At 51.8% G+C, this 14,843-nt stretch overlaps 1 protein-coding gene across 1 annotated transcript in view; it reads left to right on the forward strand.

The window, feature by feature from the left end:
* ACTL6B (actin like 6B) overlaps positions 1-14,843 on the forward strand; it is a 41,564-nt gene that overhangs the window by 415 nt on the left and 26,306 nt on the right. Inside the window, 4 exon segments of the mRNA XM_087947627.1 lie at positions 1,660-1,736; positions 4,391-4,511; positions 4,514-4,561; positions 12,554-12,654. Of these exon segments, the coding sequence (XP_087803753.1) occupies positions 1,660-1,736; positions 4,391-4,511; positions 4,514-4,561; positions 12,554-12,654 (347 nt within the window).

Consider the following 14,843-nt stretch of genomic DNA (forward strand, 5'->3'; position numbering starts at 1 on the left):
TCTTCCTCCCTCCCTTTTCTCCCTCCTTCCTTCCATCCCTCCCTCCCCTCCCTCCTTCCTTCCTTCCTTCCTCCTTTCCTCCCTCCATCCCTCCCTCCATCCCTCCTTCCTTCCTTCCTTATCCTTCCTTCCTTCCTCTCCCTTCCCTCCTCTTCCTCCCTCCCTTTTCTCCCTCCCTCCCTCCCCTCCTTCCTTCCTTCCTTCCTTCCATATCCTTCCCTTCCTCTCCCCTTCCCTCCTCTTCCTCCCTCCCTTTTCTCCCTCCTTCCTTCCATCCCTCCCTCCCTCCCTCCCTCCTTCCTTCCTTCCTTCCTCCTTCCCTCCCTCCTTCCCTCCCTCCATCCCTCCTTCCTTCCTTCCTTATCCTTCCTTCCTCTCCCCTTCCCTCCTCTTCCTCCCTCCCTTTCTCCTCCCTCCCTCCTCCTTCCTTCCTTCCTTCCTTCCATATCCTTCCCTTCCTCTCCCCTTCCCTCCTCTTCCTCCCTCCCTTTTCTCCCTCCTTCCTTCCTTCCCTCCTTCCTTCCATATCCTTCCCTTCCTCTCCCCTTCCCTCCTCTTCCTCCCTCCTTTCCTCTCCCTCCTTCCTTCCTTCCTTCCTTCCTTCCTTCCTTCCTTCCTTCCTTCCTTCCTTCCTTATCCTTCCCTTCCTCTCCCCTTCCCTCCTCTTCCTCCCTCCCTTTCTCCCTCCTCCCTCCTCCTTCCTTCCTTCCTTCCTTCCATATCCTTCCTTCCTCTCCCTTCCTCCTCTTCCTCCCTCCCTTTTCTCCCTCCTTCCTTCCTTCCCTCTCTCCCTCCTTCCCTCCCTCCCTTCCTCCTTCCTTCCATATCCTTCCCTTCCTCTCCCCTTCCCTCCTCTTCCTCCCTCCCTTTTCTCCCTCCCTCCCTCCTTCCTTCCTTCCCTCCTTCCCCCCTCTCCAGGGCTGTGTGCAGCTTGACTCACTTGCTTGAGCAGCCTGGCATGAGGCGGGGGTGGGGGTCTCTGGGCTTCCATCCTGCAGGGGCTTCCGACCCCCTCCTCCTCCTCCCCTTTCCCCTCCCCTGACTCGGATGTCCTGGGTGGGTCCATTCCCACGACCCTCCCCTCCCCCCATTCAGTGCCCCCTCCTTCTCCCCTCCCAATTTTGCACCCTGAACGACCAAAGGAGCCCACTTTGCGGGTGCCCCCCAAAAAACGGGGAAAGGATTGACAAGAAAATCAAAAGAAAGAAAAATCGGAAAAAGGGGCCCGCGAGGCCATCCAGTCCAACCCACGCTCCCCCCCTCTCCCCAAAGATCCAAATACAGCCAAAAATCTCTTTGATCGGTGGCCCTTTGGGGGGAGGGGGAAATGAAGCCCCCCAAATAAGGAATTAATTAAAAGGCCGGGAAGGGAAGAAATGGGGGAGGGGGCTGCCCTGCCCCCTCCCCTCCCCTCGCCCACCCCCTCCCCCAATCCTCCTCCCCCCCCCATGTCACAGCCTGCGGCCTGAACGACCCCCACCCGCCAAAAAAGCCAACTTTGCAGGGTGCAAAATGGGCGGAGGGGAGGCGAAAAAAATGAAAATAAATCGGAAGGGCTCCTCCAGGTCATCCAGTCCAACCCCGCGCAAACACACACACGCACACACACACACCCCTGCCGCCTCCTGCTCCTCTTCCTCACCCGGACTTCCTTTGCAGACGAGGTCGGGGCCCTGGTCTTCGACATCGGCTCCTTCTCCGTCCGGGCTGGCTATGCTGGGGAAGACTGCCCGAAGGTAAGGACGATCGATCGAAGATCAAGGATATCAGGGGGTAAAGGGACCTGGGAGGTCATCTAGCCCAACCCCGACACACACACACACTCCGCTCAAGCACAGGCACCATTTCGGACTAAGGACCGATTCCCCAGCCCCCCCCACCATCTCTACTTCAAAGCCTCCAGCGATGGAGACGGAGTTCTCCTCCAGAGAAGAGATAAACAGACCATCAGAGTCGGAAGGGAGCTTGAGGTCATCAGTCCAACCTCCCCATCCAAGCAGGAGACCTGACGTCAGGAAAGGAAGGAAGGAAGGAAGGAAGGAAGGAAGGAAGGAAGGAAGGAAGGAAGGAAGGAAGGAAAGGGAGGAACGAAGGAAAGAAAGAAAGAAAGAAAGAAAGAAAGAAAGAAAGAAAGAAAGAAAGAAAGAAAAGGAGGAAGGAAGGAAGGAAAGAAAGAAAAGAAAGAAAGAAAGAAAGGAAGGAAGGAAGGAAGGAAGGAAAGAAAGAAAGAAAGAAGAAAGAAAGAAAGAAAGAAAGAAAGAAAGAAAGAAAGAAAAGAAAGAAAGAAAGAAAGAAAGAAAGAAAGAAAAAGAAAAGAAGGAAAGAAAGAAAGGAAAGAAAGGAAAGTAAAGAAAAAAAGGAACGAAAGAAAGAAAGAAAGAAAGAGAAAGAAAGAAAGGAAGGAAAGAAAGAAAGAAAGAGAAAGAAAGAAAGGAAGGAAAGAAAGAAAGAAAGGAAAGAAGAAAGGAAGGAAGGAAGGAAGGAAAGAAAGAAAGAAAAAGAAAGAAAGAAAGAAATAAATAAAAAGAAAAGAAGGAAAGAAAGAAAAAGAGAAAGAAAGGAAGGAAAGAAAGAAAGAAAGAGAAAGAAAGGAAGGAAAGAAAGAAAGAAAGAGAAAGAAAGGAAGGAAAGAAAGAAAGAAAGAGAAAGGAAGAAAAGAGAAAGAAAGGAAGGAAAGAAAGAAAGAAAGAGAAAGAAAGGAAGGAAAGAAAGAAAGAAAGAGAAAGGAAGGAAAGAGAAAGAAAGGAAGGAAAGAAAGAAAGAAAGAAAGAAAGAAAGAAAGAAAGAAAGAAAGAAAGAAAGAAAGAAAGAAAAAGGAAAGAAAGAAAGAAAGAAGAAGGAAGGAAGGAAGGAAGGAAGGAAGGAAGGAAGGAAGGAAGGAAGAAGAGAACAGAATAACAGAGTGGGAAGGGACCTCGGAGGTCATCTAGTCCAACCCCCCACCCAAGTAGGAGACCCTACATCAAGAAAGAAAGAAGGAAGGAAAGAAAGAAAGAAAGAAAGGAAGGAAGGAAGGAAGGAAGGAAGGAAAGAAGGAAAAAGAAAGAAAGAAAGAAAGAAAGAAAGAAAGAAAGAAAGAAAGAAAGAAAGAAGAAAGAAAGAGGAAGGAAGATAGGAAGGAAGGAAGGAAGGAAGGAAGGAAGGACAGAATAACAGACTGGGAAGGGACCTTGGAGGTCATCTAGTCCAACCCAAGTAGGCGACCCTACATCAAGAAAGAAAGAAAGAAAGAAAGAAAGAAAGAAAGAAAGAAAGAAAGAAAGAAAGAAAGAAAGAGGAGAGGGAGGGAGGGAGGGAGGGAGGGAGGGAGGGAGGGAGGAAGGAAGGAAGGAAGGAAGGAAGGAAGGAAGGAAGGAAGGAAGGACAGAATAACAGACTGGGAAGGGACCTTGGAGGTCATCTAGTCCAACCCAAGTAGGCGACCCTACATCAAGAAAGAAAGAAAGAAAGAAAGAAAGAAAGAAAGAAAGAAAGAAAGAAAGAGGGAGGGAGGGAGGGAGGGAGGGAGGGAGGAAGGAAGACAGGAAGGAAGGAAGGAAGGAAGGACAGAATAACAGACTGGGAAGGGACCTTGGAGGTCATCTAGTCCAACCCAAGTAGGCGACCCTACATCAAGAAAGAAAGAAAGAAAGAAAGAAAGAAAGAAAGAAAGAAAGAAAGAAAGAAAGGAGGGAGGGAGGAAGGGAGGAAGGAAGAAGAGAACAGAATAACAGAGTCGGAAGGGAGCTTCGAGGTCATCTAGTCCAACCCCCCCACCCAAGTAGGACACTCGACATCATGAAAGAAAGAAGGAAGGAAAGAAAGGAAGGAAGGAAGGAAGGAAGGAAAGGAAGGAAGGAAGGAAAAAGAAAGAAAGAAAGAAAGAAAGAAAGAAAGAAAGAAAGAAAGAAAGAAAGAAAGAAAGAAAGAAAGAAAGAGGGAGGAAGGGAGGAAGGAAGGAAGAGGCCAGAATCCCAGAGTCGGAAGGCACCCTGGAGGTCATCCAGTCCAACCCCCCCCTTCTCCCCAAGCCGAGAGAGACCCTACCCCCATCCCTTGACCCAACGCCTCTCCGACCTCTCCTTCTGGAAAAGCCCTCCCGGGCTGAAGCTCCCACTCTTTCCGCCTCCCACCACAATCCTCCCCTTTGAGTCAGAAGAGGGACCTGGGAAGGTCATCCAGTCCAACCCCCTTTCAGCCCGAGCCCCGTTCCTGACACTTGTCTCTTCTTCGAAGCCTCCAAAGGGACGAAGCTCCCACAACTTCTACTCCATGGATCCAGCCACCCACCCCGCCCGGGTGGGGAGGAGGAGGAGGAGGAGGAGGAGGAGGCCCAGCCCCCCTCCCCAAATATCCGGGACCCCCTCCCCTCCCCTCCCCACGGGGCGCCTGTGTGTCCGGCTTTTTGCAGGCGGACTTCCCCACCACGGTGGGCCTGCTTTCCCACGACGAGGCGGCCATGGAGCTGGACGGCGGCGGGGAGAAGGAGAGCAAGGCCGGGAAGGTCTACTACATCGATACTAACTCCTTGCACGTCCCCGGGAGAACACGGAGATCCTCTCGCCCCTCAAGAACGGGATGAGTACGGAGGGAGGGCGGGGGAGGGCAGGGTGGGGGGAAGAACCGGGGAGGGAGCCCAGAGATGGAGGGCAAGAGGGGGAGGGATCCGGGAGGTCATCTAGCCCAACCCCCTGCTCAGAATAAGAGAATAAAAAAAAGTGGGAAGGGACCTTGGAGGTCATCTAGCCCAACCCCTGCCCAAGCTCAGAATAAGAGAATGACAAAAGAATGGGGAGGGACCTTGGAGGTCATCTAGCCCAACCCCCTGCTCAGAATAAGAGAATGACAAAAGAGTGGGGAGGGACCTCGGAGGTCATCTAGCCCAACCCCCCCGCTCAGAATAAGAGAATGACAAAAGAGTGGGGAGGGACCTGGGAGGTCATCTAGACCAAACCCCTGCTCAGAATAAGAGAATGACAAAAGAGGGGGAGGGACCTTGGAGGTCATCTAGCCCAACCCCCCGCTCAGAATAAGAGAATAAAAAAGTGGGAAGGGACCTTGGAGGTCATCTAGCCCAACCCCGCCCAAGCTCAGAATAAGAGAATGACAAAAGAGTGGGGAGGGACCTGGGAGGTCATCTAGCCCAACCCCCTCAGAATAAGAGAATGACAAAAGAGTGGGGAGGGACCTGGGAGGTCATCTAGACCAACCCCCCTGCTCAGAATAAGAGAATGACAAAAGAGTGGGGAGGGACCTGGGAGGTCATCTAGACCAACCCCCTGCTCAGAATAAGAGAATGACAAAAGAGTGGGGAGGGACCTGGGAGGTCATCTAGACCAACCCCCTGCTCAGAATAAGAGAATGACAAAAGAGTGGGGAGGGACCTCGGAGGTCATCTAGCTCAAACCCCCGCTCAGAATAAGAGAATGACAAAAGAGTGGGGAGGGACCTGGGAGGTCATCTAGACCAACCCCCTGCTCAGAATAAGAGAATGACAAAAGAGTGGGGAGGGACCTGGGAGGTCATCTAGACCAACCCCCTGCTCAGAATAAGAGAATGACAAAAGAGTGGGGAGGGACCTGGGAGGTCATCTAGACCAACCCCCCCGCTCAGAATAAGAGAATGACAAAAGAGTGGGGAGGGACCTAGGAGGTCATCTAGCCCAACCCCCCATCAGAATAAGAGAATGACAAAAGAATGGGGAGGGACCTCGGAGGTCATCTAGCCCAACCCCCTGCTCAGAATAAGAGAATGACAAAAGAGTGGGGAGGGACCTCGGAGGTCATCCAGCCCAACCCCCTCAGAATAAGAGAATGACAAAAGAGGGGAGGGACCTCGGAGGTCATCCAGCCCAACCCCCTCAGAATAAGAGAATGACAAAAGAGGGGGAGGGACCTTGGAGGTCATCTAGCCCAACCCCCTGCTCAGAATAAGAGAATGACAAAAGAGTGGGGAGGGACCTGGGAGGTCATCTAGCCCAACCCCCTGCTCAGAATAAGAGAATGACAAAAGAGTGGGGGAGGGACCTGGGAGGTCATCCAGCCCAACCCAAACCCCCCGCTCAGAATAAGAGAATGACAAAAGAGTGGGGAGGGACCTGGGAGGTCATCCAGCCCAACCCCCTGCTCAGAATAAGAGAATGACAAAAGAGTGGGGAGGGACCTGGGAGGTCATCTAGACCAACCCCCCAGAATAAGAGAATGACAAAGAGTGGGAGGGACCTGGGAGGTCATCCAGCCCAACCCCTCCCTGCTCAGAATAACAGAATAAAAAAGTGGGAAGGGACCTTGGAGGTCATCCAGCCCAACCCCCTGCTCAGAATAAGAGAATAAAAAAAAGTGGGAAGGGACCTTGGAGGTCATCTAGCCCAACCCCGCCCAAGCTCAGAATAAGAGAATGACAAAAGAATGGGGAGGGACCTGGGAGGTCATCCAGCCCAACCCCTCCCTGCTCAGAATAACAGAATAAAAAAGTGGGAAGGGACCTTGGAGGTCATCTAGCCCACCCACCCACCCCGCTCAGAATAAGAGAATGACAAAAGAGTGGGGAGGGACCTGGGAGGTCATCTAGCCCAACCCCGCCCCCCGCTCAGAATAAGAGAATGACAAAAGAGTGGGGAGGGACCTGGGAGGTCATCTAGCCAAACCCCCTGCTCAGAATAAGAGATTGACAAAAGAGTGGGGAGGGACCTGGGAGGTCATCTAGCCCAACCCCCTGCTCAGAATAAGAGAATGACAAAAGAGTGGGGAGGGACCTGGGAGGTCATCTAGCCCAACCCCCCTGCTCAGAATAAGAGAATGACAAAAGAGTGGGAAGGGACCTGGGAGGTCATCTAGCCCAACCCCCTGCTCAGAATAAGAGAATGACAAAAGAGTGGGGAGGGACCTCGGAGGTCATCTAGCCCAACCCCCTGCTCAGAATAAGAGAATGACAAAAGAGTGGGGAGGGACCTCGGAGGTCATCTAGCCCAACCCCCTGCTCAGAATAAGAGAATGACAAAAGAGTGGGGAGGGACCTCGGAGGTCATCTAGACCAACCCCCTGCTCAGAATAAGAGAATGACAAAAGAGTGGGGAGGGACCTGGGAGGTCATCTAGACCAACCCCCTGCTCAGAATAAGAGAATGACAAAAGAATGGGAAGGGACCTTGGAGGTCATCTAGCCCAACCCCGCCCACGCTCAGAATAAGAGAATGATAAAAGAGTGGGGAGGGACCTCAGAGGTCATCTAGCCCAACCCCCTGCTCAGAATAAGAGAATGACAAAAGAGTGGGAGGGACCTCGGAGGTCATCTAGACCAACCCCTGCCCAAGCTCAGAATAAGAGAATGACAAAAGAGGGGAGGGACCTCAGAGGTCATCTAGCCCAACCCCCTGCTCAGAATAAGAGAATGACAAAAGAGTGGGGAGGGACCTCGGAGGTCATCCAGCCCAACCCCCTGCTCAGAATAAGAGAATGACAAAAGAGTGGGGAGGGACCTCGGAGGTCATCTAGCCCAACCCCCTGCTCAGAATAAGAGAATGACAAAAGAATGGGGAGGGACCTGGGAGGTCATCTAGCCCAACCCCCCGCTCAGAATAAGAGAATGACAAAAGAATGGGGAGGGACCTGGGAGGTCATCTAGCCCAACCCCCTGCTCAGAATAAGAGAATGACAAAAGAGTGGGGAGGGACCTGGGAGGTCATCTAGCCCAACCCCCCTGCTCAGAATAAGAGAATGACAAAAGAGTGGGGAGGGACCTCGGAGGTCATCCAGCCCAACCCCCTGCTCAGAATAAGAGAATGACAAAAGAGTGGGAGGGACCTGGGAGGTCATCTAGCCCAACCCCCCTGCTCAGAATAAGAGAATGACAAAAGAGTGGGGAGGGACCTTGGAGGTCATCTAGCCCAACCCCCTGCTCAGAATAAGAGAATGACAAAAGAGTGGGGAGGGACCTGGGAGGTCATCTAGCCCAACCCCCCTGCTCAGAATAAGAGAATGACAAAGAGTGGGGAGGGACCTGGGAGGTCATCTAGCCCAACCCCCCTGCTCAGAATAAGAGAATGACAAAAGAGTGGGGAGGGACCTCGGAGGTCATCCAGCCCAACCCCCTGCTCAGAATAAGAGAATGACAAAAGAGTGGGGAGGGACCTGGGAGGTCATCTAGCCCAACCCCCTGCTCAGAATAAGAGAATGACAAAAGAGTGGGGAGGGACCTGGGAGGTCATCTAGCCCAACCCCCCTGCTCAGAATAAGAGAATGACAAAAGAGTGGGGAGGGACCTGGGAGGTCATCTAGCCCAACCCCCCTGCTCAGAATAAGAGAATGACAAAAGAGTGGGGAGGGACCTTGGAGGTCATCTAGCCCAACCCCCTGCTCAGAATAAGAGAATGACAAAAGAGTGGGGAGGGACCTGGGAGGTCATCTAGCCCAACCCCCTGCTCAGAATAAGAGAATGACAAAAGAGTGGGGAGGGACCTGGGAGGTCATCTAGCCCAACCCCCTGCTCAGAATAAGAGAATGACAAAAGAGTGGGGAGGGACCTCGGAGGTCATCCAGCCCAACCCCCCTGCTCAGAATAAGAGAATGACAAAAGAGTGGGGAGGGACCTGGGAGGTCATCTAGCCCAACCCCCTGCTCAGAATAAGAGAATGACAAAAGAGTGGGGAGGGACCTGGGAGGTCATCTAGCCCAACCCCCCTGCTCAGAATAAGAGAATGACAAAAGAGTGGGGAGGGACCTCGGAGGTCATCTAGCCCAACCCCCTGCTCAGAATAAGAGAATGACAAAAGAGTGGGGAGGGACCTCGGAGGTCATCTAGACCAACCCCCTGCTCAGAATAAGAGAATGACAAAAGAGTGGGGAGGGACCTGGGAGGTCATCTAGACCAACCCCCTGCTCAGAATAAGAGAATGACAAAAAGAGTGGGGAGGGACCTGGGAGGTCATCTAGCCCAACCCCCTGCTCAGAATAAGAGAATGACAAAAGAGTGGGGAGGGACCTGGGAGGTCATCTAGCCCAACCCCCCGCTCAGAATAAGAGAATGACAAAAGAGTGGGGAGGGACCTGGGAGGTCATCTAGCCCAACCCCCCGCTCAGAATAAGAGAATGACAAAAGAGTGGGAGGGACCTGGGAGGTCATCTAGACCAAACCCCCTGCTCAGAATAACAAAGAATGGGGAGGGACCTCGGAGGTCCATCTAGCCCAACCCCCCGCTCAGAATAAGAGATTGACAAAAGAGTGGGGAGGGACCTGGGAGGTCATCTAGCCCAACCCCCCGCTCAGAATAAGAGAATGACAAAAGAGTGGGGAGGGACCTCAGAGGTCATCTAGCCCAACCCCCTGCTCAGATTAACAAAGAATGGGAAGGGACCTTGGAGGTCATCTAGCCCAACTCCCTGCTCAGAATAACAGAATAAAAAAAAAAGTGGGGAGGGACCTTGGAGGTCATCTAGCCCAACCCCTGCTCAGATTAACAAAGAATGGGGAGGGACCTAAGAGGTCGTCTAGCCCAACCCCTTGCTCAGAATGACAAAGAATGGGGAGGGACCTCAGAGGTTATCTAGCTCAACCCCCTGCTCAGAATGACAAAGAATGGGGAGGGACCTTGGAGGTCATCTAGCCCAACCCCTTGCTCAGAATGACAAAGAATGGGGAGGGACCTCGGAGGTCATCTAGCCCAACCCCTTGCTCAGAATGACAAAGAATCGGGAGGGACCTCGGAGGTCATCTAGCCCAATCCCCTTGCTCAGAATAACAAAGAATGGGAAGGGACCTTGGAGGTCATCTAGCCCAACCCCTTCTCAGAATAACAAAGAATGGGGGACCTCGGAGGTCATCTAGCCCAACCCCTTGCTCAGAATGACAAAGAATGGGGAGGGACCTCAGAGGTTATCTAGCCCAACCCCCTGCTCAGAATAACACAGAATGGGAAGGGACCTCGGAGGTCATCTAGCCCAACCCCTTGCTCAGAATGACAAAGAATGGGGAGGGACCTCAGAGGTTATCTAGCCCAACCCCTGCTCAGAATAACACAGAATGGGAAGGGACCTCGGAGGTCATCTAGCCCAACCCCTTGCTCAGAATGACAAAGAATGGGGAGGGACCTCAGAGGTTATCTAGCCCAACCCCTGCTCAGAATAACACAGAATGGGAAGGGACCTCGGAGGTCATCTAGCCCAACCCCTGCTCAGATTAACAAAGAATGGGAAGGGACCTTGGAGGTCATCTAGCCCAACCCCTGCTCAGAAAAAAAGTGGGAAGGGACCTCGGAGGTCATCTAGCCCAGCCCCTGCTCAGAATAACAGAATAACAAAGAGTGGGAAGGGACCTCGGAGGTCATCTAGCCCAACCGCCCTGCTCAGGATAACAGAATAACAGAGAGTGGGAAGGGACCTCAGAAGTCATCTAGCCCAACCCCTCACTTGAGCAGGAGACTCTTATAGAATAATAGGGGAGGGAAGGGACCTTGGAGGTCATCTAGTCCAACCCCTCTACCTACGATTGAGCTCACAAGCCTCCTGATGGTGAGGCTGTGAGCTCTGCCTCTAGGCGACCGGAGCTGCTTTAACTGTGGCCCCGTCTGCTATGCTGGGACCCAACCTCCCCCCACAATCCGTGAGCCCGCCAGGAAGGTGGGAGGGAGAGAGAGAGAAAGAGAGAAAGAGAGAGAGAGAAAGAGAGAGAAAGAGAGAAAGAGTGTGAGAGAGAAAGACAGAAAGAGAGAGAGAAAGAGAGAGAAAGAGAAAAAGAGATAAAGAAAGAGAGAGAGAAAGAGAGAAAGAGGAGAAAGAGAAAAAGAAAGAAAGAGAGAAAAAGAGAGAAAGAGAGAGAGAAAGAAAGAGAGAGAAAAAGAGAGAAAGAGAGAAAGAGAGAGAGAGAAAAAGAGAGAAGAGAGAGAGAGAAGAGAAAGAGAGAGAAAGAGAGAGAAAGAGAAAAAGACAGAAAAAGAGAGAGAAAGAGAGAGAAAGAGAAAAAGAGGAGAACGAGAATAAGAGAGAAAGAGAAAAAGAGAGAAAGAGAGAGAAAGAGAAAGAGAGAGAGAAAGTGGGAGAGAAAGAAAGAGAGAAAGGAGGGAAAGAGGAAAAAGGGAGAGAGAAAGTGGGGGAGAAAGAGAGAAAAAGAGAGAGAAAGAGAGAAGGAAAACAAGAGAGAACGAAAGAGAGAGAAAGAGAGAAAGAGAGAGAAAGAGAAAAAGACAGAGAGAAAGAGAGAGAAAGAGAGAAACAGAGAGAAAGAAAAAGAGAGAAAGGGAAAGAGAAAGAGAGAGAAAGAGAAAGAGAGAGAAAGAGAAAGAGAGAGAAAGAACGAAAGAAAGAGAGAGAGAAAAAGAGAGAAAGAGTGAGAGAGAGAAAGAGAGAGAAAGAAAAAGAGAGAAAGAAAGAGAGAGAGAGAGAGAAAGAGAAAAGAGAGAAAGATGAGAAAGAGAGAGAAAGAGAGATCAAAAGAGAGAGAAAGAGAAAAAGACAGAAAGAGAGAAAGAGAGAAAAAGAGAGAGAGAGAAAGAAAGAGAGAAAGAGAGACAGAGAAAAGGAGAGAAGAGAGAGAGAGAGAGAGAAAGAGAGAGAAAGAGAGAGAAAGAGAAAAGACAGAAAGAGAAAGAAAAAGAGAGAAAGAGAGAGAGAAAGAAAGAGAGAGAGAAAAAGAGAGAAAGAGGGAGAGAAAGAAAGAGAGAGAGAAAGAGAGAAAGAAAGAAAGAGAGAGAGAGAGAAAGAGAGAAAGAGAGAGAGAAAGAGAATAAGAGAGAAGGAGAAAAAGAGAGAAAGAGAGAGAAAGAGAGAGAGAGAAAGTGGGAGAGAAAGAAAGAGAGAAAGGAGAGAAAGAGGAAAAAGGGAGAGAGAAAGTGGGGGAGAAAGAGAGAAAAAGAAAGAGAAAGAGAGAAGGAAAATGAGAGAGAACGAAAGAGAGAGAAAGAGAGAGAAAGAGAGAAGGAAAATGAGAGAGAGAACGAAAGAGAGAGAGAAGAAAGTGAGAAAGAAGGAGAGAAAGAGAGAGAGAAGAGAGAGGAAGAGAGGGAGAGAGGAAGTGGGAGAGAAAGAGAGAGAAAGAGAGGGAAAGAGAGAGAAAGAGAGAAATAGTGAGAAAGAAGGAGAGAAAGAGAGAGAAGAGAGAGAAAGAGTGAGAAAGGAGAGGAAGAAAGAAAAGAGAGAGAGAGAAGAGAGAGAAAGAGAAAGAGAGAGAAGAGAAGAGAGAGAAAGAGTGAGAAAGAAGGAGAGGAAGAAAGAAAAAGAGAGAGAGAGAAGAGAGAGAAAGAGTGAGAAAGAAGGAGAGGAAGAAAGAAAAAGAGAGAGAGAAGAGAGTGAAAGAGAGAGAAGAGAGAGAAGAGAGAGAAAGAGAGAGAAAGAAGGAGAGGAAGAAAGAAAAAGAGAGAGAGAAGAGAGTGAAAGAGAGAGAAGAGAGAGAAGAGAGAGAAAGAGTGAGAAAGAAGGAGAGGAAGAAAGAAAGAGAGAGAGAAGAGAGGGAAAGAGAGAAGAGAGAGAAGGGGGCGCTCCTTCGCTGGGGGTTTTTGATGGTGGCCCCACAGGGGAGGGGGAGTGGGCAGCCGCCCCCTTCTCCTTTATCCCCCCTTGTCTCCTTGCCCCCCTCCCTGCCGTAAGTCGAGGACTGGGCCTGCTTCCAAGCCATCCTGGACCACACCTACAACAAGCACATCAAATCGGAGCCCAACCTCCACCCCGTCCTCATGTCGGAGGCCCCGGTAGGTATCTGGGGAGGGCGGGGGTGTGTGGGGGTGCTCCTTCGGGGGCAGGGCTTCTGCCTTCTTCTGACCCCTCCCCCCTTGCCACCCCCTCCCTCCCTCTCTCCTTCCTTCCTTCCATATCCTTCCCTCCTTCCTCTCCCTCCCCTTCTCTCCCCTTCCTCCTTCTCCCTCCCTCCCTCCTTCCTCCTTTCCTTCCTCTCCTTCCTGTCCCTCCCTCCCTCTTCTTCCTTCTTTCTCTTCCTCCTTCCTCTTCCTCTTCCTCTTCCTCCCTCCCTCCCTCTCCTTTCCTTCCCTTCCTTCCTTCTACACTCTTTTCTTCCTTCCTTCCTTCTCCCTCCCTCCCTCCTTTCCTTCCTCTCCCTTCCTTCCTGTCCCTCCCTCCCTCCTTCTTCCTTCTTCTTTCCTTCCCTCCTTCCTCTTCCTCTTCCTCCCTCCCTCCCTCTCCTTTCTCCTTCCCTTCCTTCTCCACTCTTTTCTTCCTTCCTTCCTTCTCCCTCCCTCCCCTCCTTTCCTTCCTCTCCCTTTCCTTCCTGTCCCTCCCTCCCTCTTCTTCCTTCTTTCCTTCCCTCGTTCCTCTTCCTCTTCCTCCCTCCCTCCCTCTCCTTTCTCCTTCCCTTCCTTCTCCACTCTTTTTCCTTCCTTCCTTCCTTCTCCCTCCCTCCTTTCCTTCCTCTCCCTTTCCTTCCTGTCCTCCTCCCTCCCTCTTTCTCCCTCCCTCCTTCCTTCCTTCCTCTTCCTCCCTCCCTCCCTCCCCTCCTTCCTCCTTCCCTTCCTTCTCCACTTTTTTCTTCTTTCTCCCTCCCTCCTTCCTTCCATATCCTTCCCTTCCTCTCCCTTCCCTCCTCTTCCTCCCTCCTTCCTCCTTCCTTCCTCTTCCTCTTCCTCCCTCCTCCCTCCCCTCCTTCCTCCTTCCTCCTTCCTCCTCCTCCTTTTTTCTTCCTTCTCTTCCTCCCTCCCTTCCCTACCTCCCTCCCTTCCTTCTCCTTTCCTTCCTTCCTTTCCTTCCCTTCCCTCTCCTTCCTCCTCCCTCCCTTCTCCCTTCCTCTTTCCTCCCCTCCCTCCCTCCTCCTCCCCTTCCTTCCTCCCTTCCTTCTTCCTTCCTCCCTCCCCTTCCTCCTTCCTTCCTCTCCTTCCTCTTCCTTCCTCCCTCCCTTCCCTCCCCCTTCCTCCTTCCTTCCTCCCTCCCCTTCCTTCCTTCCTTCCCTCCTCCTTCCTCCCTCCTCCTTCCTCCTTCCCCTTCCTCTCCATTTCCTTCCTGTTCCTCCTTCCTCCTCCCCTCCTTCCTCCTTCCTTCCTTCTCTCCTTTTTGTTCCTTCCTTCCTTCCTTCCTCCCTCCTTCCTTCCTTCCTTCCTTCCTCTTCCATTTCCTCCTTCCTTCCTCCCTTCCCTCCCCTTCCTTCCTCTCCCTCCCCCTCCTTCCTTCCCTTCCTTCCTCTCTCCTTTTTGTTCCTTCCTTCCTTCCTTCTCCCTCCCTCCTTCCTCCTTCCCTTCCCTCTCCATTTCCTTCCTGTTCCTCCGTCCCTCCCCTCCTTCCTCCTTCCTTCCTTCTCTCCTTTTTGTTCCTTCCTTCCTTCCTTCTCCTCCCTCCTTCCTCCTCTTCCTTCCTCTCCATTTCCTTCCTGTTCCTCCTCCTCCTCCTTCCTCCTTCCCTTCCTTCCCTTCCTTCCTTCCTTCCTTTCTCCCTCCCTCCTTCCCTCCTTCCCTCCCCTCCTTTCTTCCTGTTCCTCCTCCCTCCTTCCTCCTTCCTCCTTCCCTTCTCCTCTTTCCTTCCTTCTTCCTTCCTCCCTCCTCCTCCTCCTTCCCTTCCTTCTCCCCTCCTTCCTCCTTCCTTCTCCTCCCTCCCTCCTTCCCTCCCTCTCCCTTCCTCCTCCCTTCCTTCCTTCTTCTCCCTCCTTCCTTCCCATCTTCCTTCCTTCCCTCCTTCCTTCCTTCCTCTCTCCTCCCTCCTTCCTTCCCTTCCTGTCCTCCTTTCTCTTTCCTCCCTTCCTTCCTCCTCTTCCTCCCTCCTCCTCCTCCTCCTCCTTCCCCTCCTCTTCCTTCCTTCCCCTTTCCCTCCCTTCCTTCCTCCTTCCTCCTCCTTCTCTCCTTTCCCTTCCTTCCTTCCTTCCTCCTCCCTCCTTCCCTTCCTCCTCTCCTCCTCCTTCCCTTCCTCCTTCCTTCTCTTCCTTCCTTCCTTCCTTCCTCCT

The sequence above is a fragment of the Notechis scutatus genome, chromosome Z, assembly GCF_049901735.1.
Source record: "Notechis scutatus isolate UNSWTSFEM ecotype Mainland chromosome Z, rNotScu1.2, whole genome shotgun sequence".
In the NCBI taxonomy this organism is placed as follows: domain Eukaryota; kingdom Metazoa; phylum Chordata; class Lepidosauria; order Squamata; family Elapidae; genus Notechis; species Notechis scutatus.